Below are 23225 nucleotides of genomic sequence, written 5' to 3' on the forward strand. Positions count from 1 at the left end.
GCGAGTGAAGCTCAGCCAATGAAAGCAAAGAGCAAAAGCCTCCTTTACTTATTTAGTCTCTCTCTCTCTGTCTCTATCTATCTATCTCTCTCCCCCTCTCTCTCTCTCTCTCTCTCTCTCTCTCTCTCTCTCTCTCTCTCTCTCTCTTTGCATATCTCTCTGTCCATGTGCAGTGTTAATGAGAGGGGCTGGAGCAGACTCCCACTGGTTAGGAGGCAGCTCAGCCTTTAACAGGCCTGCCACTCAAATCTGTAAGTGTGTCTGTGTGTGCGTGTTGTGCCGCTTAGACAAGAGCTGATCAGTGTAGGGATAGAACCCCTGCTGTTTCTAACTCTGTCTCCTTCTTCCTCTCTCTCTAAATCTCACTCTCCCCCACTGTCTCTCCCTCGCTCTCTCTCTAGTTTAAATGCAGTGGGAGTTTTTTGCAGGCAGAGAAATAGTGAGTCTGTGCTTATCAGTGTACATCAGACACAGAGAACAGCATGTGGACTGACAGTTAACATGGGGAGAACCGTCATGTGCTGTAACACTCGCCAGCCTCACACCCACCAGTTAATTTACGTGTGTGTGTGTACTTGTGTGTGCTCCATAAAATCAAATTAGTTGAGTTTCCTTAAATGGTTTATACAAAACTTACGCCTAGAGTCATTCAAGTTGGCCTCATTTAATTTAGTCTGAAGCTTGTACAGATAAGTGCAAAGTAAACATCAAGTAGTTTAAGGCTACAAAAATAAATGAATCAAGACAAATGTTTTCCAGGAACTGCTGGGGTGAAGTCAATTGCTTTATGTATGTGTGTGCATGTGTGCATGTGTGCGTGTGTGCGTGTCTGTGTGCGTGTCTGTGTGTGTGTGTGTGGCCTTCCTTTTTCCAGAGAAAAATATTAGTTATCTAAAAACCAAGAGATTGGTCCTGACTTTAAACTACTTTTAAACAAAACTATTTCCTGTGGTGAAGCTTAGGTTTAGACCAGGTTTACTACATATGTGTAGTTTGCATATCGTCACTGTTATAACAAAACCACAAATGTTCTAACTTTACAGGAGAAGGAAAAGTGTAAAAATATTGGACCATTTCCATTGGTCCACTTGTCAGGAAATGTGGATAACTTTTACACGGTTTTAATATGGCTGCTATTTTTATGCAGTAGCATCGAGAGACTATTTATTTAGAAAATCATATTTAAAATGTTTGCTTTGTTTTTTTATTATTATTTATTTTAGCCTGGAAAAAAAAGTTTTAGAATTTTGAAATTTTAATTTAATTTTGACTTTTAAAATTTGAAAGAATAGATATAGATATATTCAAGATTCTGCACTCTTTTTAGGTTCCTGTTCAAATGTAAGTAAATTTGTGCTGCTGACCATGTTAAGGCCTTTGCTCTAGAAGGTCAGACTTTTTTGAGTGTCATCTTTTCCGTTGAAACACACGCTCAGGTTCACTGTGTCATTAAAAGCAAAAGGGGACTTATCACATACTGAGAACTTCTGAAATTCATGTTAATAAAGATTCTACTATTCACTCAAATTGTTATGCAGAAAATCTCATTTGTACTGAAAAACTTTGTATTCAGTTGGAAAAGAATACAAAATAGAAAAGCATTTTAGTGATCTCAGGCCATTGTGTGTATAATTGCCACTTTATTTAGTACAGCTTGTACCTGCACTCACATTTACCTGTCTTGTAGATGTTAACAGTTGCTGCACAGTTTATGTGTGTCATACTTAACCTACTCAAACAATACATCCAAAACGGTGGTGCTGTGGTGGTCCCCTTCTACTGATAGACTGTTGAGTTTCTGATAAATGTGCAGCAACAGATGGACTGCAGTCGCTGTAAACCTACTAAGTGTACCTATAGGGAAGCTGTCACAGATAAAATGATTAATGGATGTAGATATAAGGTAGGTAACTAATAAAGTGGCAGTTCTGCATAGATTTGTATGAGTATGAAAAGAAGCCTGAACCCAACCCACAGCTGCTACTTTGAGACTTGATGTGACAGGCCAGGCTGTTACTGCTAAATTTGAAATTTGCATGCGCCAACATAGATACATTACAATGATTTTACAGTATTTTACTTTGTTAGCGCCTGTCATGTCATGCTGGAAACTGGTATTTTTTAAGTGTAATACTCTAACAGCATTTATCTTCAGCATGTTTTTGTGGAATTGCCACTTGTACTTGGTACAGAACAGCACCCACTCTTCTTTGATCAACTGTTGGCCCTGCTGAGCAGAAGTTCCTATCACTGCTGCAGAAACGCTTAATACACTACAGCCAAGCTTTTCGAAGTTTGCCCCAACCCAGTACATCCCCCTTGTCACCCATAGTGTGATTGCTACTGTTGTATTGTTGAACTTCATACCCAATTTCATTCAGGAGCGTGTGCACCCACTCCACAAACTCCAGAGTTATTCTGATTGGCGCTATTAAGAGCTGGAGAAAGTGCAAATGTTAGAGAGAAAGAGATGGGCATAGAGAGAGAAAGAAAACGGGCATGAGTGCAAGATCTGCTACATCACTTAGACCTGAACCTCACGTAGCCCGTGAAAAAATTTTCACAAACTTGTCCCAAACCCCTTTGAGCTTGGGTTGGATGGCTGACTTCTAATCCACATTGGTGTGGTATGGAAGTCTTTCTTTCTCTAAATAAATAGAATCTAAAAGGTGCATGTAATTTTCTGTAGGGGAGACAGATTTTTTTTTATTTTCTATCTGTGCACTTGCTCTCTGTCTCTTTTTTATCTTCTTATTTCTCACTCTGTGAAGCTTCAGGCATGTATCTGTGTATCTGTTGTGTGTGTGTGTGTGTGTGTGTGAGTGTGTGTGTGTGTGTGTGTGTGTGTGTGGGCAGCTCTGTGATGCTGCAGTATTCTCTCATGGGAGAAAGCAGAGTTAGACTTTGGGTTGATGGCTTTGGCAGCCCACTCTGCACACTCATTAGTACAGAGCACAGTCTCTGTGGGATAAGACATGTTGATCTTCCTTCTTAGGCTCTCTGCAAATATTTTCATATGAAGCAGGAAATTATCTCCCTCTCTTTTTCTCTGTGTATCTGTGTCTCTTTCTTTCTCTCTCGGACAGTAAAGTCTTTTTTTATGTTTTTTCTCTCTCCTTTATCTCAATTCACCTAACTGCGTTTCTCATCTTTCTTGTCTTTCTTTTTTGTCTCTCTCCTTTTTTCTTTGCCCCCTCTTTTTCTCTCAGGGCCGTGGTTGTTGCGGAACAGCAGTATAAACAGTGGTGAGCTGGAGGTGGGCCGGAGAGTGAGTCAGGAGGTTCCGCCAGGTGTGTTCTGGAGGTCACTGTTGCACCTACGCCAGCCTCACTTCCTTAAGTTCAACATCTCTCTGGGCAAGGATGCCCTGTTTGGGGTCTATATGCGCAAAGGTCTGCCGCCCTCACACGCCCAGGTAATGCTGCACAACATACACACACACTGCAGCATGCTTTCCTCACCTCCAAGTATATTCTTTAACATTCAGGTCCTGCTCTGTTGGCTGGTTAAATGTTCTTAGCCTTTCACTTTGTTCTGCTTTATAGTTCACTGTGGATTTGGCATCAGATCCACAGTGAACCCTTCTTCTTCATTTGTAGTATGGACCACTCACAGGCATCACAGAAATATTTTATTCTTCAAAACATGAAGTGCTCAATGACAAATCCAATTGCTTTAAATCAATTTATAACTATAGATTGTTGCACCTTTCTTTTCTCTTTTTAACTGAAAATGACTTGATAAACTTTCAACTTTTCAATTTCAGCATTTGTTAATCATGTTACTTAATAGTTTGAGTGCTGATATGCTGTCTCTCTCCAGTATGACTATATGGAGCGCTTGGATGGGAAGGAAAAGTGGAGTGTGGTGGAGTCTCCACGTGAGCGACGCAGTATCCAGACCGTGGTGCAGAATGAGGCTATCTTTGTGCAGTATCTGGACCCTGGCACATGGCACCTCGCCTTCTACAACGATGGCAAAGAGAAAGAGCCAGTTTCCTTCAGTACTGTTGCTCTGGGTATGGCTCTGCATGGCCTTTCATGACTATCCCATGCTTACAGCAGATCATTTCTTTAGCATCCACCTGTACTCTTTCTCTCAGTTTGAACAGATGATCTAGCAAAAGGTAGTCAGAATCTGTTTGGACTTTTCAGTTTTTACACGAAGAGAAAGGAATAAAGAGGAAGGTTTAGTAAAATGTAAAATAAGTGAGGTTTGTGCAATCCATAATACAGAAAGGGTAGGCATAGACTAATAGCATGAAGGAATAGTGTGTAAAAGGCTTGAGCTGTGACTTGTGCGGTTACATGGAGAGCAGGCACTTAACTGTAAACAAGCAGAAAGAAAGGAAACCTTGAGCTGCTCCCCATCTCCCTTTGCTTTATGAGCCACACACAGCACTCACTGGAGACTTCAACTGCATGTTTTCTTTTTTTGATCAAATAGACTCAGTGCAGCCATTCACCTGAAGGCCAGAGCTGTGAAAAAGAGCAGTGCTTGCCAAGTGCCCATTGCTATAATATGTTTATAGTTTTAAAGCTTGTAAAATGACCCTTAATAGTGATCATGTTTGTAGATAATTGCCTACAATTATAATGTTGGTATTGGTTTGACATTAGAATTTGGCTGCCATTAAGAAGATGCCTTAATTAGCTCATGTTTCTGGGTAAGCAGACGCAATTGTGGCTCCACACAGACTGGCTGTTTTTTATCACTGCTAAAACTTAAGGCACATTACAGAGTCTTTGTTTTTATATCAAATCTGCCAAATTGATCTGCTTAATCTACTGTGATCTGTTTTTACACATAAATACAGTAAAAACTTGAATATCAATATCAGTTAAGGAATTGCCACATGCAAACTTGGAAATCATTGATACTGGAACAGAACTTTAATATTTTTAACACTTTGACATTTATAACACTTAAGACTTTGCAAGGCTTATTGCAGCTTGCTTATTAGTATGGTTGTTAATATCTTTTATCTATCTAACCTTGATAATTAATCTGGGACCAGCACATATTGTCTGTAACTGTTTAAGTATATATGGACAAGCTTTTTGGCTCTTTACAGTAATAAAATGCCTCTCATTTATAGTACAAACAGAAAAATTAAAACTCAAACACTTTTCTTTCTTCTCATCTACATTAATCGCTGTGTGTCTTTAGCATGTTCTGTCCGTCTGTTCTGTCACTTCACAGATTCTGTGCAAGAGTGCCCCCAGAATTGCCATGGCAACGGGGAGTGTACGTCAGGAGTGTGTCACTGCTTCCCCGGTTTCCACGGCATGGATTGCTCCAAAGGTACTATTGACTGTAGTGGCCTTTTGAAAAGAGCTTTTGTACTGCTCTTTATTTTATAAAATAATTATTGTGTTATTGATTTCTGTTGTTGCCTTCTGTCCACCTGTTGATTAGGCTTTACTGTCTGTATAACATCTATATGATGTGATGTCATCCAGTTTGTGTTTATGAACCAGTCACACCAAAATTGCACAGAGATTGGTACAGCTATAATGTTGCGTTATCTCTCCTAACAGCTGAATAAAGCCATTTGCCCTTGAACCTATAGATAAAATTCTGTAAGCTTAAGTTAATGTTTAGTTTCTGCATTCTCTGTGCTGTGCTGGAGTAATCTTATTGAGCAATGGCACGGTCCTGAAGGAAGAACTGGTGTGTGTGTGTGTGAGAGAGAGAGAGACAGAAAGAGAGAGAGTAGCCTGCCAGCTAACTGCAGGATGAAGCTTGTTTAATGCCATATCCTGTATCTATCAGACCCTGCTGCTGGTGATATTACTGTTGCTCCTTGGATTAATTATATATGAGTCATCTTTCTTTTGCGCCATATCTGTGGGAGTTTGAGGGTGGTTATGTGATGAAGTGTTTATGCCTCACTGTGTGTATGCTTCTGTTTATTGTAGGAAATTCAGGGTCTCTTACTGGTCTTTTTCAGTGCTTTTATATTCCCTTGTCAATGTTGATATATTATCAGATGTGTTTGTTTAGCTTTGACTGTTCATGAACACACAGTAACTCTTCAAATCTCTGATTTCTCCTTTTGTACTACATTTCTTACCTCAACCTTTCTTAATGAAGCTGTTTGTTCTCTCTGTCTTGATTCCTCTACCGGTGTCCCTCCACTTCTCTCTTCTCTTTCCTGGATGGCTTTTTGCAGCGGCATGTCCTGTGCTGTGCAGTGGCAATGGCCAGTACAGTAAGGGAGTTTGTGTGTGCTACAGTGGATGGAAGGGGTTGGAGTGTGATGTGCCATTGGGCCAGTGCATTGATCCTGAGTGTGGTGGCCATGGCACCTGCAGCCAGGGCACCTGCACCTGTGCAGCTGGTTACCGTGGTGACAACTGTGAGGAAGGTGAGAGCCTTAAAATATTCCACTCTAAAGCACTATTCATATATGTTAGTTTTACTGCAGGAAGTTGTGAAATCTAATTTGTAATGGACTTCACTGGCTGATTTTTATGGGATAAAGCACTCTGTCATTACCCCAAATTAGCACAAATAAACTAGTTTGGAATATTATAGCCTAGGTGAGGTCTATATATTAGCATTACATAACAGACATGGCACTCAATAACAGCACAACACATTGCCATGTCTGTTGTCCTGTTTCGTTACTATGTTACCGTGAGGTTATTTCGAACAATGCGACTATTACAGAGAGAGCTCCAGATTCAGCCAATTACAGTTTATTCACGTTTATTCATTTCAGAATTACTTTATATCAGTTATAGTAAAGTAAAGAGCTTTGTAGTAGATTAAAATGGATCTCACTGATAATCCTACCTGCGTATTTTCCCATACTATGTAGTATCTTCACAATTCTAATGCATCTGAAATGGAGCTCAAGTCACACCCACACATATAGCCTAGACAGACACACTCCACTTTGACAGTAAAATTTCTTTGATTTGTAACCATTGTGTTTCTCTACACTCATGCACACACACACACACACACACACACACACACAATTTCACAGTTCCTGCACTCTCACCCAAAAGCCCTCTTCCTATGAGATTCTCAATTTCCGTATCTGCTCTGTATCAATACCTCTACCAGCTAGGGTACATACATCATAAGCATTACGAAGGGGATTAAATTGGCCTTATTGATCGGGCTTTTAAAGAATTGGCCTGAAACTGACTCTCCCACTTACTGTGCTGCTCATATGAGCTCTGGAAAAGAAGATCCCAGAGGTGAGTTTAGAGGAGCGAGGTGAAAGATGAGTGCCTGAGAGAAAAAAGGAGACATGAAAAATGAGGCGTTTTGTGTGCGTGTGCAGGACCCACGAAGAAGAATCAGTGCTTTGAATGCTTTTTGAAATCTTCTTGAGTGTCCTTTGCCTTCTCTCTGTGAATTTTAAACTTTATATGAAAATGACCCTTTCATGCACTTATTTTCTTGCCTCTCCTTCTAATATATCTGCTTTTTTGCTGTGTTGTTCTTAGTGGATTGTCTGGACCCCACATGTTCTGGTCATGGGACTTGTGTGGGAGGTCAGTGTCACTGTAAGCCAGGTTGGGCTGGGCCTTTGTGTGACTTGCCCAGAGCACAGTGTCCTGACCAGTGCCACGGCCATGGAGTCTACAGCTCTGACACAGGCCTCTGCAGCTGTGACCCCAACTGGATGGGCCCTGACTGCTCCACAGGTGGGTCTTCACTTAGGTTTGGTATTCTGGGTTCTGTTTAGTTTCTCCTCTCTTCTCTTGTCTTCTCTTCTCTTCTCTTATTTATGGCTCATTTCTCTTTCTTTCGTTCTGTCTCAGAATACCATGCATCTTTTCTATTGATTCCGTTTTCCCTTACCTTATTTCTCTTACTCATCCTCTACATCTTGTGACACAGCATTTATTCCTCTTTGTTGTTTTCTGACACTCTTTCTCTCTGTGCAGAGGTGTGTTCTGCGGACTGTGGGAGTCACGGGGTGTGTGTGGGCGGTGTGTGTCATTGTGAAGAGGGCTGGGCAGGTGCTGCGTGTGACCAGAGGCTGTGTAATCCACAGTGTGTGAAACATGGCACCTGCAGGGACGGCAAATGCCAGTGTGAGCAGGGCTGGAATGGAGAGCACTGCACTATCGGTAAAGTAGTACAGATTTCTAAGCCTCTGTAAAACTAACCCTACCCTTAACGCCAATGGCAAATAAAAAAATGAAATGTTTCTTCTTCTCTTTTTAAACTGAAAGAGCAAAAACATGTAGCTCTTGTGAAAAGCACAGTGTTAAGGACCATTCTCCTGGCCCTGACATTGTCAGTTATCCTGGTATTTCTTCAGATTTTATACAAAGGACCTTTATCCCATTCAAATGTACAAACATAAACACACATACTACATGCATTCAAACAGCCACACTTGAAAATATATTATATTCACTGTGTTAGGTAAATAAAAAGTCAAACCAAGGAAGCTTTATATTAAACAGTGTTTTAAAACATTTTTTTCAAAAAGTGTTTCAGATTGTTGTTATTCAAATAGTTTCTTTGTAGACTTCTGCAGGTTTGTATCGAGTTTCATGATCCCATCAGCAAACACATGCTCACCCACACTATTTCAAGAAAAACAGCTCCAGACTTTGATGTTCCCACCTCTGTGCTTTACAGTACTCTTAATGCACTCTTGCTCTCTAGAATTTAAGACACACTAATGATATGACAGAAACAAATTGCAAATTGTGAATTAATTCTTTGATCATCACTTAAAATTGGTGGTCTTTGAGTGTTTAATGTGACATGCTTCATGGCAGCGAATTTAGGTGTTTTGTGACCAAAGACAGCCTGCAATAAACTTCTGACAGTGTCAGAATTTTTTGTCCAAAATCTTGCAATATAGGTGCTGCTACAACACACATCCAAAACAATCAATACGGAGTGCCTTGGAGTGATCTATGTGGCAGAGCTAACTACCACATAACAAATAAATGATAAAAACTACCCTAATTCCCTCACTTTGGAGAATGGCCATTCCATGTTGCCCATTTTACCAGCCATGAGCGGCTCCAAACTCCCCCTCTTTGCTGTTCAACGTTTTTGTTTTTTCCAGGCAAAAATTAAGTAGAATTTTTTTCCTGTTGCATGTTGCATGGCTTTATTTTTTGGCATAAAAGAAGGTGCCTACAGAATGTCATCCTTTTCTTGCATTGTGGGTCTAAATCCTTTATTATATAAGCTGACCTGTGACGTTGCGCACATAAAGTTGGCCAAGATTTTATGTGCAGTGTCTCAATTTGCAGTGTGACATGCAATAAATGCATAGGACTGCTGTTATTAAACATTATACAACAGTTCTGGCTACACAAGCTGATTGGTTGAGAAGCATTCTAACTGTGCTATTATTTCGCCATATCATCATTCATTTTTCACAAACACTGTATCACTCCACTGAGGTGCCATCGCTAAGCAACGACTTTGACAGCTGTAGAAGACGTCAATTGAATGTTTTTACTACTTACTTTGTGCACAAACAGAAAATGGACACTTTTAATATCACATTTGACCATGTAACCATAAATTCTGATACTGTCAACTATAATTTGGTGGAAGGAATTGCTAACATTAAAACACTAAATACCATGTTCACAGCCCAGTTTATTCATTTCTTACTTTATTTATTTAACTGTTGTATGAAAGCAATAGAAAACTCGAAGTCGTGTGTTATCGTGCCTGTGGCCAAATCACAGCCGTGATGTTATTTGTGATAACACACTAATTCTCATGTTCTTTTGCTTAAGTATACAACAGAATTTAATCAGCTTGTTAAACAGAGATAAACATTTTATGAAAAAAAAGAACTTTATCAAAGGGTCCAAGTACTTTTTGGGGCCACTGTTTACCACAGATGGCCATTAGCAGTAACTCCTTAGCACATTATGTACCAAACCTTCCTACTTTGGCCAGTCTAGACTGTCTGTGGAGCGTACAAGTTATCATGACCTAGACAGTCCACATTTTTAGCTTCTTCTAGCTTACAAATATGCATCACATGAAAACTGTCTACTCTGACACATCTTAATATGTTTGACCCTAATATGTTTGAATATTGGGCTGATTATAGGGAGACAACAGGTAGTCTTGTTCTTGCATATCTAAAGCTATATTGGTGTCTCAATAGCATGCTTTAGGTTTATGTGTTTTTCTTTTATTCGGGTAACATAACAAAGATGAAACAAACAACATATTGTAATTCTGTGACCTTCAGTGCTATTGTGAGTCAGTAATTTACTCATTATAGACAGATTAATAATATCAAGTCACATCATATCTGAAAGTGCCAGCGAGAAAACATTTGGCCTTTGGACTTTTTATGATTAATATTTAGTACTCAATATCAGTATCTCACATTAGGTATGTTCTAAAACTGTGCAACTAAAACAGAGCTTCTAGAAAACACTGTATGCTACAAAATTAGGGTAGTGAATGTGTCCCCATATCTACCTTGCTGGCTGCTTTTGTGTGCGTGCTTGGGTGAGTGGGTGCGTCTTTACCACCATTATCAGTGTTTTGTGTCTGTGTACAAGAAAAATGGACTCACACTGCTTCATGTCTCGTTGTGATTCTGTCCCATTCTCTGTAAGAATATTAATGGCCTTGGCCTCTACTGCTACAGTGCAAAGTGGTAGGTAGAATACTAATAAATGGGCTGCTTCATTGGCTCAACATGTGTGCGTGTGTGTGCGTGTGTATATGTGTATGTGTGAATACTAATGAGCCCACTTTCCTCTCTCTGCCACCATTCTCATGTTGTTTAAAGACAATAACTGCTCGAGTAGGGCTCTGGTGGGACACGACCACGCTCAGAAATATTCAGTTCTAACAAGCTCTCTAGGCAAGTAGATATCTCCAAAATAACCACAGTAAGTGGCTCTTCAGCACATACAGAAAAAGAGCAGAACATTACAGCATTTCTGCTTTTACTGGAATGCTGAAATCAGTGAAATATTACATAGTAGTCTTACCAACACAGGATATAATAACATAAGGAATTAAACTGATATTCCAAAGCCTTCTGTGTGTGTGTGTGTGTGTGTGTGTGTGTGTGTGTGTGTGTGTGTGTGTGTGTGTGTTGCCCAAGGTTATGTTATTTATAATTAAGTTGTTTGTAACATTTGGCTTGCTGTCTCTGGGGTGTCAAATTTAATCTGCTACAATTGAAAATCAAATCAAATGTCAAAATTGATCGATTATCTTCTCTCTCTCTCTCTCTCTCTCTCTCTCTCTCTTCCTCTCCCACGTTCTCCTCCTCCTCCTCCTGTCTCTCACAGATGGGTGTCCAGGGCTGTGCAATGGTAACGGCCAGTGCATTATGGGTCAGAACAGCTGGCACTGCGAATGCCACACTGGCTGGAGGGGGCCAGGCTGCAGCGTTGCCATGGAGATCTCCTGCAACGACAACAAGGACAATGAAGGAGGTGAGAGGAGGAGAGCACAAATCAATTTCAGCCCACAATTAAATGAAACTAAGAAAATCACTACAAAAACACAGCAAGGTGCATTTCTGTGTTGAATTCAGTCCACATTTAAAGATGGATAGATAAAAAAAAAAAAAACATGTTAATGAAATTGCAACACATCCCATGTGAAATACAGATAGATTTCTCTCAGAAATTCCCCCCATAGTGGAATCTGTTGAAAGCTCCTTTATGAATTTCCCAGAATTCAGAATTTAGACATCTAGCACATTCACTCGTAACCCCCAATGAAACTTCTCACTGCATCTTCAGAGAGGATGAAAGCTGTGTGATTGCATGGCTTCAGCGCTCATTTCTCAATAGCCCCTATTACACTATCCATCTCTGTGTGCTGCCCTTCTAGTGCACTCTCATCCACTTCAAATGAATCAGTGCTTCTTCCTCTCTCCTCTTCTGCAAAAGACTGGCTTATAATCTGAGGTACATACAGTACTGGGCAAAAGTCAGAGACCATTCATCACTTGTTTAATTTCCTTTTAAACCAAGCTAAGTACGAGTTACTCATTTCTCAGTATTTCTGATGAGATTAAATGCAAGATATCCACTTGCAAAAGGCAGGGAAAAGTCAAAAGAAAATACAGGAGTCAAAAAAATGATTAAAAGATACCAAAAAATGTGACTCTTAAAAATGTTGCAAGACTGGATAGACCCCCAGAACTGTCACCATCAGATAAACAGCAAATAAAACAAATAAGTAGGATATGAAGCTCCACTCTTAATTGTTAAAAAGCCATTGCTGCGAAAAGGAAATAGACAAAAAAGAAGGAAGTCTGCATATCAAACAAAGAAGCTGCTGGTGTTCACAGAACAATGGGCTGACCAGCTCATAGTGCAGATCTGAATGATGAATGTGTTTGAGAAGCAGAAAATCAAATCAACTTCTATGACTGTACTGGAGGTGTGGAAAAATATCCAAGCAGATTTCAGTGAAAAACTGAAAGCAAGTCTCTCTAAAGGAATAGAAGCTATAATAAAGGCAAGGTGTACACATTAAAGACTAACAAATGATATAATATTTAGTTGTTGATGCTTCTGTGTAATGTTTTGTGTTTTCTGCTCATCCCCCTCATTCTGAAAAATGAATAACCATACTTTAAATTAATTATGGGTGGTCCAAATTAATATGAATACACCTGAGTTTAACACATCTTTGTGAGCTTGATTGTGCTTGAAGTGATACAGCTGGCCAAGAAATTATATATGGTCCCTTATGAGAGAATGATGTATAAAAATGGCTGTGATTCCAATATTCTTTACACAATCCGGATATAAATACTTGCAAATTAAACCTGCACTATTCTGCGCTTCAACCTGATGGTATCTGTTTCATTTTAAATCTGTTGTACTGAAGTACAAAACCAAAGCAACAAAAACTGTGTCACACGCCGATTACTTACAGGCAGGGTATATCTGTGGCCACAGTCCTGTATTGCCCTCTCACAGCTTATAAAGTGACTGTCTCTTTCTAGCAATTTATGGCAGGATCAAAAGGCTGTGTGAATGGATAGCTGGAGCAGGGCAGGCTATCAATATGAAATAGCACTTGTGTATGTGGGCTGGGTAAAGTGGGGATTGGAGCTGCCGCAGGCTACAGTGATTATGTAACAGATAGATCAGGGTTAGTTTTTCCCCTGATGTGCTGTCTAAGCCCTGCCCTTGAGCTGCTGCATTTCTCTTCTCTTTAGCTTTCTATCCAATCTACATAGGCTTTTCTTTTCATTTCTTTTCTTTGTTTTCTTTTATTTACTTATTTTCTCATTTTTCTTTCTTGTGTCTTTTTTATTTTCTTTCCTGTTTTCTTTCTTTCAGTGACTTTCCTTCAAAATCTCTTATTCTGCTAAGTGAGTGACACGGTAATGTGCTGCTGGAAGGGGAGAGTTTTTAAACATGGCGAATGCTCTTACAGCTCTTATCACCTTTCTGTCTCCCCGCACGCACTCTCCCATGGCCTGATAAATCTGGCTCACGTCCTCTCTAGAGGCACCAGCTCCAAACGCTAATACTGTTTGTTCTTCGCTACATTTCCCCCTCTCTCACACACATTTTTCCTGCCTTTTCTTCTCTCCGTCTCTTTTTTCTTTAGCTAGCTATCGAGGGGTTACTTCACAGAAAGCATACACATCAGAGGGAGCAAGACAAAAAGTACAAAATCGAGCAAAAGTTGTCGGCGATGGCCGTTTGTTGAGTGTTACAGACGGACAGAGGGTGATGCATTTAGGGAGTAGGCTTGAAAGAGTGTGTATGCACAGAAAAAACGAGAGGATGAAAAAGAGGAAAGCCCCTCCGGGTTGTGAGTGATGTCCTACATGACTTTGATGTAAGTTTGATAGAAATGTAATTAAAGAGACGATGAGCAGGGAAGTAGGGTGAGAGAGAGAGAGACAGAGACAGAGAGAGACCGAGAGAGTGAACTAGAACATCATTAAGGTTCAGACATCTCTTCATTACTGTCAACTGATCTCATTACGGTGATAGAAGCAAATAAATACACTTACTCATTCTCATTTGAATGATGAAAAGGGGGTTTATTTAGTAGTTTTTTTATCATGTTATTTGGTTATGTTGCTTCACATCAAAGTGGAACAGTCCGTGAAATTGAAAAGAATCGAGCTTTGAGAATAAAATGGCGATTGAGGTTTCACCCTGAGAGGACCGGCTGACTGAACATCAAAGGGATTTGCAAAACATCCTCTGCTCCAAAATATGTGTTGGAAAAAGAAAGTTGTAAATGGTGGGGTCATATTCAGGGCAGCTCATTCTAAACAGGGAACATAATATATATGTGTGTTTTATTTATAAGTTGTTCCTCATTCCTATAGATGGCCTGGTTGACTGTATGGACCCAGACTGCTGCACCCAGACTTCTTGCCTGACCAACCCGTTGTGCCGTGGGTCACGTGACCCACTCCAGGTCATCCAGCAGAGCCAATCGGCTGGCCAGAAAGTCAGCTCCTTCTATGACAGAATCAAGGTGCTGGTGGGACGAGATAGTACTCATATCATTCCAGGAAGTAATCCCTTCAATGACAGGTACCTCTTCGTTGATATTACTTTATCTGTGTGAGCCCAAATTCTGCTCCTTGAAGTGTTGCCCTTACTTGCAACAGATCTGACTCATCAGTGAATTAACAAAATATGTGTTAGGCCAAGTATTTAATGTAGGAGGCATGTAGGCGTAGTTTGTCGATAGAACACCAGAAAGTCCAAATCTCAAACAGAACACAGAACTAAACAGGAAAAAATCTAGACTTAAAACAAAAGTGGGGATAATCAATACCACACAAAGAACAAGAGCTGCATCCAGTACTGCATACTACACTAATAAATGTCTTACCAGTGATGGTGTGTTATAATAAAAGACCCTCAGACCCTCCGAAGTGGATGAAGATGGTAGCTTAAGGTGCTTCTTGATGATATACCATGGATGGGAAGTTGCAATTATTCTCTTAATTGCTATCATTGCAAGAGTACAACAAGGAGCAGGACTGGGAAACACTGCCTGAGTGGCACATTGAAGCTGATCTAGTATTTGTAGTTCTGAAACTTATTTCATGTTCTTCTTTTTCTTTCTGTCTCTTTGCATGTGTATTGGGGTTTCTGTGTAGCTTGGCGTCTCTGATTCGCGGCCAGGTCCTAACATCTGATGGAACTCCTCTGGTGGGAGTCAATGTGAGCTTTGTGAAATACCCGCATTACGGTTACACCATGACTCGCCAGGATGGCACGTGAGTGTCCACACTTTAGTCCAGGCATTCAGCCTCTACTACATGTGATTTGAACCACAACATTTCATTTAAGTGGATTCTGCTTTCAGCAGACAGCATAGCAGTGCAGATATTTAAGACACATGTTAATTTATGTTAGGAACTGCAATGTAGATAAATAGATACATTTAGATTATTTTTTTATTGGTAGAGGCTCTGTGCATCCTCCATCAGTGAAATGTAAGGTTGCTTTGTAGAAAGAATAGCACAACATAAATCTACCTGTCTCTTTCTGTGTACCTCTTCATAAATATCTCTGCGTATCTTTCTCTCTTTATCTGTGTTCAGATTTGATTTGGTGGCTAACGGTGGGTCATCTCTGACACTACGTTTTGAGCGCGCTCCTTTCCTGAGTCAGGAGCACACTGTGTGGCTACCATGGAACCGCTTTTACGCCATGGACACTCTGGTGCTGAAGACAGAGGAGAACACCATTCAAGGCTGCGACCTGAGTGGATTTGTCAGACCTGACCCTGTAGTAGTGCCCTCTCCTCTCTCCTCCTTCTTCAGCTCCAACCCCACTGAAAGGCATATCATACCTGAGACCCAGGTACATACATGGTCATTCTTAAAGGACTCTGAAATGCAATACCCTCCTTATTGTCAGATTTTTTATTGTTTATATTTTTTTTCAACATTACATAAAAAATCACTTCCACAAGAGACGAGAAGAAAAAAAAATACCACAATCACATAACACCCCTTACAATATCACCACAACACCATCTCCACATTCCCCAGTGCTCCCCAATTTTGCCAGTACTGCACAGTAAGTGCATATGTAGCTACATATGTTCTTATCTAAAGACTACTTGTTTGATTAAGTATCATAACTGACTGAGGAATAAAAGAGTTCCTAAACCTATTAAGTCTTGACTTTGACTCTAAAATGTCTATTTGAAGGCAAAATGCTGGATCAGACAGAACACTAATCTTTCCATACTTTTCCTGTCAGGTGTTGTAAAACCATCCTATAATCTTGGAACAAATTTGAATTTGTCTGAACAGTCTGGTTCTTAAGAAATACCACACCCAAAAATTAAAGGCATATGCAAGGCAGTTCATATAATTGCCAGGAATGTTATTTGGCTACCACTTAGATGGCTGGCTACCACTAGTATTTAAAATGAATTAATTAATGAAATGTCAGCCTTGTTGGGCTTAGGGTGGGTGAGATGGAAAGCATATAATATCAGGATACCTAAAAATATTTTCACAACACATATTTATAACATGGAGCGAGGTAGCGGACGCATGTACGAAGGTAAGCGACTTTTATTAAGAGCAAATCCAGGGTCATAGTCGAGACAGTCCAGGTTCATATAGCCAACACGGACAGATTGGGGGACAGACATGACATAAACCGGAATAAACAGCAAACAGAGACCGAGACATCAAACAAAGACCGGCAAACACAAGAGGCAAACACAGGGCTTAAATACACGGAACAATGAGGGACAGGTGAACACAATCAGGGGCGGAGTAACCAAACAGGGGGCAGGACTTAAACCAAAACAAAGGAGCACATGGACAGGACTGGGAGCGGCCAATCGTGACAATATTATTGTAAAAAAAATATATTTTCACAATACATACTATTTTATTTTAGATTTTCTGATTTTCTTGTTTGTGAACAAGATGGAATAGACAAAATGCTCCAGCAAAATAGTAGTGCCACAGTCAACAAAGGTTCTGAAAGACTCTAACTACAGTTATTATTCTAATTCAACATTTGCAAAGCAAAAAAAGCAACAGGGGGAAAAATAATTGGCTGTGGGATAATATTTAGTCAGACACTTGTTACTATGCACCTTCTGCAGTTGTGCAGTTAGCATTCAAATTTCCCCTAAGAGATCATTAACGTACATCTATCTATCCATCCATCCATCCATCCATCCATCCATCCATCCATCCATCCATTATGCAGTTACTGTTCATTGGTTGCTGCTGTTTATAGAGTCGCCTAAATTCAGTCTAAATCTAATTTTTAACTAGCCATTAAATATAGCCAAAATTAATATATATTCTTCATCTCAGCTGACAATCACATTGATCGTTATCTCTGATTCTCTGATCTGTCTCTTCTGTTTGCCCCTCACTATTGTCTCCCTCTTTCTCCATTTTGCAATTTGCACCATCAAATCATGTCTTTTTCACATCACCTTTCCACAGCATAAGTGCACTATGTGACAGTTATAATCATCCATGCTAAACACAGTGAGCTGTATATAAATACATGTATTAAATGAACATGACGATAATCGAGTTACTCAAGTTTTTACTTGAGGTCATTTACATATATTTTTTTAAGACACTAACAAAAATAGCCTGATTAATTTAAGGAGATGAAGAAAGGTTGAAAATTGTCATTTGACAGGCTGGGGAGTCATTTATGGAGCATGAATTCCACCTCACAAACGTCATAAGTGGACATCAGGGGAAAAACTAAAATTGAAGATAAATATGGGCTATGGGATATCTTCTTGTTTGACTTCCTATATTCATATATTTAAATCCTTTTTATATATATTTTACATATAATACATATATTTTAAATCCTAACATTGTGAGTGTGGAAAGAACCCACCCTTCTATTATATGCCTGAATGAGATAAATTTTACTGTTTCTTTTGTAAGGTTTGAGCCTGTGGTTTGAGCAGGGGGGATCTGAACTCACAGCAGTGTAAAAGGGCAACTGCTCCCCGGAGTGTCTCTCTAATCGCCTGTAACTTGCTCTCCCCATCTGTCTTTGTGGAAATTATTTTCAGTGCTTTGAACAGCTGCACAAAGCTGGATTGTTTTCACATTATATAGATGACATATGCTGTGTTTCTCTGCCATATTTAATTTGTGTTATGAAATGGGACTGCAGTCAGTAGGGATTCTTTATTGAAAATTTTCCCCTGGATCTAGGACCTCTTTGAAAATATTGGCTTACATTTATTTATGTTCCTTGCTCTTTTTTTCTCCCTCCCTTTCTTCAGGTTCTCCACGAACAGGTGGAAATTCCAGGCACCGCTCTAAACCTGTGTTACTTGAGCTCCAGGGCCTCAGGCTACCGTGCCCTGCTCAAAGTAACCATGACCCCAGCCCTGGTGCCTCTCAGCCTGGCCAAAGTGCATCTGATGGTGGCCGTTGAGGGCCATCTATTCCAGAAGTGGTTCCATGCCTCACCTAATCTGGCTTACACCTACATCTGGGACAAGACAGACGCCTACAGGCAAAGAGTATATGGTCTGGCTGAGGCTGTGGGTGAGTAAGTGCTTGGCAATTTCCCTTTAAAGCATAAAGCATGTGGAGCAGAGATTCCTATTCTAACAAGCAAATGCTTTGATCAGAGATGGATCATATGGATGAATCAGTGATTATCCACAGTGTACATATACATGTGTGAATATACATGTATGTACAAAACTGTATAAAAGAATCAAATTGGAATCACTTCTCTTGCAATCAATATTATAATAGTTTATACAGTGTAGATGTAACATTAGTTTACAACAGTATTGGAAATAATAAACCGCTTATTTTTACATGTTTCAATCAAGATTTCATGTATTTTGGGAATAATGAGAAGTTCTTAAAGGATAAATAATGTGCTCTAATTATGTATGTACCAAATTTTGTCAAGTTATCTGCCTCAAGCTTTGTTTTTATTTTTATTTATTTATTTTTACTACAGCTTCCTAACCTGAGAGCTTGCATAGGACTAACATTATATTTATCAGCAAACACATTTGTTTTATTTTATTGATTGATTATTTTGAATGTTTTAACAGTGATTCAAAACTTTTGAATGGTAGCGTCTATTACTTATATTGTCAGTTCAGAGATTTATTATAGGCTTAAATGTGCCTAAAAAGCCTTCAGCCTGTACTCTTCTCTATAATATCTGCTCTCTGAAATATTGTCACAGTGCTTTTCCCTCCACCTCATAACACTTAAGAGTTAGAGACTCCCCATTTCTCATTCAGTAATGCCTGCTGGAGCTGTGTTGTGCTCATCCAATTAGTTGAGGCAATAAGTTGTCTAGTCCCTGGTCAGTGATGAAATGCTAAATTAAGTTAGCGCTGTAAAGTGCTTATGTATTCCTCTCTCTTTGCTCCTCCTCTCTTTATCTCTACCTCTGTATAGTCTCTGTGGGATATGAGTATGAGACATGTCCCAGTCAGATTCTGTGGGAGAAGAGAACAGCTGTGCTCCAGGGCTATGAGCTCAGCCCCTCTAACCTCGGAGGATGGTCACTGGACAAACACCACACACTCAACATTCGCCATGGTGAGCTACACACAATAGCTCTCAAAACTAACTTGAGTAACTTTGTTTCAAAACGTGCACTGGACAGGGATGAGGGCTTGCAATGGAGTTAGCTAATTGACAGCTCTTGTAAATTCAAAATATAAGACACATAAGTTCACTATGATGTTTCCAAATAAAAAATAAGAACTTGTTCCACATCATGCTGAGTATTATTAGTCTTAGTAACCTGATATCAGGCAGCCACCACGTTCAAAAATGAATGGTTCCAGGTTTTGAAATCTGATTGGCTGAGCCTTATTTTAAGCCATTACACAATACTTGATATATGCACAGTTATGAGTGCAAACATCATCTGAGTTCTGTATTAATATACTGAGATAGTTAAAACTGTTCCTTCTATGGACCACGGTGTGTAGTACAGACAGGTGGGGCCAGACATAAGCGTGTATATGAAGTAAGCGGCCCAACACTCTATTAAACATACACTATGTAAGAACCTGTTTTTCATTTAAACTGAGGGGCTGAAAATAGGGGTAGGCAGTATGATGATATTTTATTGTTATCACGATATATTAATGTCGATATTGTCCATGCATAAAACACTAAATAACCGCTTGCATCAAAAAATTTGCGAACTGTTGGAATAAAGTAAAATCATACTTTCATACATTTTCATAGCCCTTTTTAAATGTAGCACTGCCTTTTTCTCTGAATCAATGTAAAAAACCTCTGAAAAACTAAATATCTTGATATATATCATGTGTCATGAAAACATTTTTAGCTGTCTTGGTGTTATATTTTTACTTCTAGGTGGTAGTGAATTTAGTGATGATCTCTTGTTATATTTATATTATATATAATATATATATAATATAAATATATTATATATATATATAATATATTAGAGAATTGAATGACCAATGTAACTTAATGTCAGTAAATTATGGCTGGGCAGTATAACAAAAATGATTGTTATTGTGATTCATTATGGCACATTACGTTACAGATCATTTGAGCATATCATGGATATTGTCAGTACTTAAGGAACACAGGCCAACTGCATCTTTCATTGCAAAGAATGTCTACAAGTATAACAATGATACATTTTTGCCATTTCACCCATCTCTAGCATAATTAATGCTGTTTGATACTACAGTGGCACTATTAGTTAGCACTATAACACTATTAGTGGCACTATTTTTTTCTTTATTCCAACTCATCAAACCTCACACAAACAAAATATTGTGATACATATACAATATATCCCAAAAATGTCTTCAAGTATCATAATGTTACATTTTCACCATATTGCCCACACCTAGCTGACATGATTATATGATCAAAAACAAAAGAGTTGACTGGACTAGTATATATAATGATGGGCTACTTAATGTTTTGTATGAAAAGTATTATTCCTAACTCATTACTAGCCCAAGTTGAAACAAACATAAAAGTCATGACCAGAGTTAGCTTTGGCTCAACAGACCACATGGCTAAGTGGCTTTCATAATGCTACATTGTTGTAGTCATGCTGTCTTCCACCACTATTCTTAGCTGCATGCGCTGCTAGCAGAACCAATTGCACCATGTGTACAATTAAAAAACATTTCTCAACTTCAGTGATGACCCTGCCTATTTAGATAGAAAGTGTTTGTTGGAACTTGTTATTGCCCAAACAGTTATTATTTGTCAGTTAACAGTAATCACAGTTAATCATTTGCATCCCTTTCCTAGACTGATATCTGGCCTCCATTAATGAAAACAGGCTGGATACAGTAATGGTGGCTTGTGTTCTTACATACCTTTGATCAACCTTTGCACATATTAAGAACAAATTATCTTGGAGATATGATGTTATATCACTTCATCACCACCTTCATGTAACCCCATCTGTAGCGACACACAGACACTGCTGGTCTGAGCACTTTGAAGTTAGCCATGATAAAAATGTGTGTAACTGTGGTGCCACCTTCCACACATATATATACGCCTCCACTGACTAGAACACGTGTTTGTTCTCACACTCATTCACACATTTATTTCTCTGTGGTATGTCTTTGCAATTACTGTTTCAGTTCTCAGTATCATTGAAACGGCTTTAATGTAAGCCACTTATTCTTTGTGGTAACTCACATGGGGGTATTTACTTTATAGCTGGTCCAAGACTATAAACCGCAAACTGAGAAATGTTACAATAAGGACCAAAGCAGAAAATTCAACATAGCAGTCTCAGTGGAACTGATTTTAGTTGAACTTCCTAGTTTCTGCACCTGCTGATTTGAAAATGTACTCTGCAGTGGTGTAAAATGCTGTAAATTATGCTAGAGAAACACGCAGAGCTTTCATTAGTGAGCACAGTGAAACAGTAAGCATCACTGTTCTGCTGTACCTGATTGATTTGAGACTTTATTGCAGTACACACCTGCTGACCCAACCTCCTTCTTACACAGTCATTCTGTCTGACATTTTTTCTGGCACATTTTCTGCGTCGCTCTTGACTCTGAAAAGGAATGCCATAATATTGATGTTAACATAATAAATGTCTAATTGTCTCATGTTTTGGTCTCTCAGGTATTCTACATAAGGGTAGTGGGGAGAATGTGTTCATATCTCAGCAGCAACCTCCAGTCATCAGCAGCATCATGGGAAATGGCCGGCGGCGCAGCATTTCCTGCCCCAGCTGCAGTGGCCTGGCTGAAGGCAACAAGCTGCTGGCCCCTGTGGCTCTGGCCTGCGACGGCGAAGGCAACCTGTACGTGGGTGACCTCAACTTTGTCAGGAGGGTGTATCCTTCCCTCAACACCACTGCCATCCTGGAGCTTCGGTAAGACTGAAGTGGTGACATACGTTGTAGGAGAAAAAAATAACCATGAGTGCTCTTGTTGTAGTTTGTGTAATACGATAGCTAATAGATATTTTGTGTGGCATTAAGTTTCCACAGATTTAATGCATCAGTGAATATCCCACTGATAAAGCTTCAGAAATGTGTCTTGAAATGTCATAAAAGAAACTACATTTATTTTGAACAACTAAATATGAGAGTTATTTACCTGTTAATTTTAAATGTGAATGTGAAATGTGAAAATTAAAAGTTGATATCATATTGTTGCTGTTTGCAGATCATATCAATTGTATAACACTGTTTAAGTAAAAATTTAAGTAAAAAATAAGGTTGTATCAGCTGATATTTCAGTAATCTGAGTTTTGAAGTAATTCAGTAATTTCTCTCTTGGGCAAAGTTTTTGTATTGGTCAGACAATGCATTACAGTATGTCATACTACTATGATACTACGGAATGATTCGTTTTTATACCAAAATTACATTATGAAAGAGTGCATTTTTCAAATGTCAATTGTAGTTTTAATTATTCTGTACATTATTCAAAGTAGTGATAAGTTTAAGGTTATGTGAGGAAAATTACCCTAATAAGGCAGAGATTATGAGCTTGTACTTAGGTAAACTACACTGAGCATTCAAAAGAGAAAAAAATGAATGTGCTGGTCTTAAAGCTTAGAGAGGAATTTATAGTAAAACCCTTACAATACATCACAACCACAGATGACATGTGCTAAATTTATCTCTTCCTGTTTCCCTTCTGTCGTCTCTCCAATGAAGAAATAAAGATTTGCGACACAGGTAAGTCACATCTAACCTCACATATTCCTTCTAAAAAGCTATGTTTAGCGTTATAGTTGGCTGTGTTTATACTGAATAAGAGTA

General features: G+C 39.1%; 1 protein-coding gene across 9 annotated transcripts in view; it reads left to right on the forward strand.

Annotated features, from left to right (window-relative positions):
• The window catches only part of si:ch211-12m10.1 (teneurin-2), a 365065-nt gene that overhangs the window by 329585 nt on the left and 12255 nt on the right, over positions 1 to 23225 (forward strand). For all 9 annotated transcript variants that reach the window (XM_037545815.1, XM_037545813.1, XM_037545814.1 and 6 more), the window contains 14 exons: positions 3210 to 3415; positions 3823 to 4018; positions 5203 to 5304; positions 6176 to 6370; positions 7467 to 7667; positions 7911 to 8096; positions 11274 to 11420; positions 14300 to 14510; positions 15086 to 15205; positions 15533 to 15794; positions 18229 to 18496; positions 19379 to 19522; positions 22076 to 22328; positions 23121 to 23141. In XM_037545815.1, coding sequence (XP_037401712.1) covers positions 3210 to 3415; positions 3823 to 4018; positions 5203 to 5304; positions 6176 to 6370; positions 7467 to 7667; positions 7911 to 8096; positions 11274 to 11420; positions 14300 to 14510; positions 15086 to 15205; positions 15533 to 15794; positions 18229 to 18496; positions 19379 to 19522; positions 22076 to 22328; positions 23121 to 23141 — 2512 coding nt within the window. The remainder of the gene's footprint in view (positions 1 to 3209; positions 3416 to 3822; positions 4019 to 5202; positions 5305 to 6175; positions 6371 to 7466; positions 7668 to 7910; positions 8097 to 11273; positions 11421 to 14299; positions 14511 to 15085; positions 15206 to 15532; positions 15795 to 18228; positions 18497 to 19378; positions 19523 to 22075; positions 22329 to 23120; positions 23142 to 23225) is intronic.

This window comes from Pygocentrus nattereri, chromosome 16 (genome assembly GCF_015220715.1).
Source record: "Pygocentrus nattereri isolate fPygNat1 chromosome 16, fPygNat1.pri, whole genome shotgun sequence".
Lineage (NCBI taxonomy): Eukaryota > Metazoa > Chordata > Actinopteri > Characiformes > Serrasalmidae > Pygocentrus > Pygocentrus nattereri.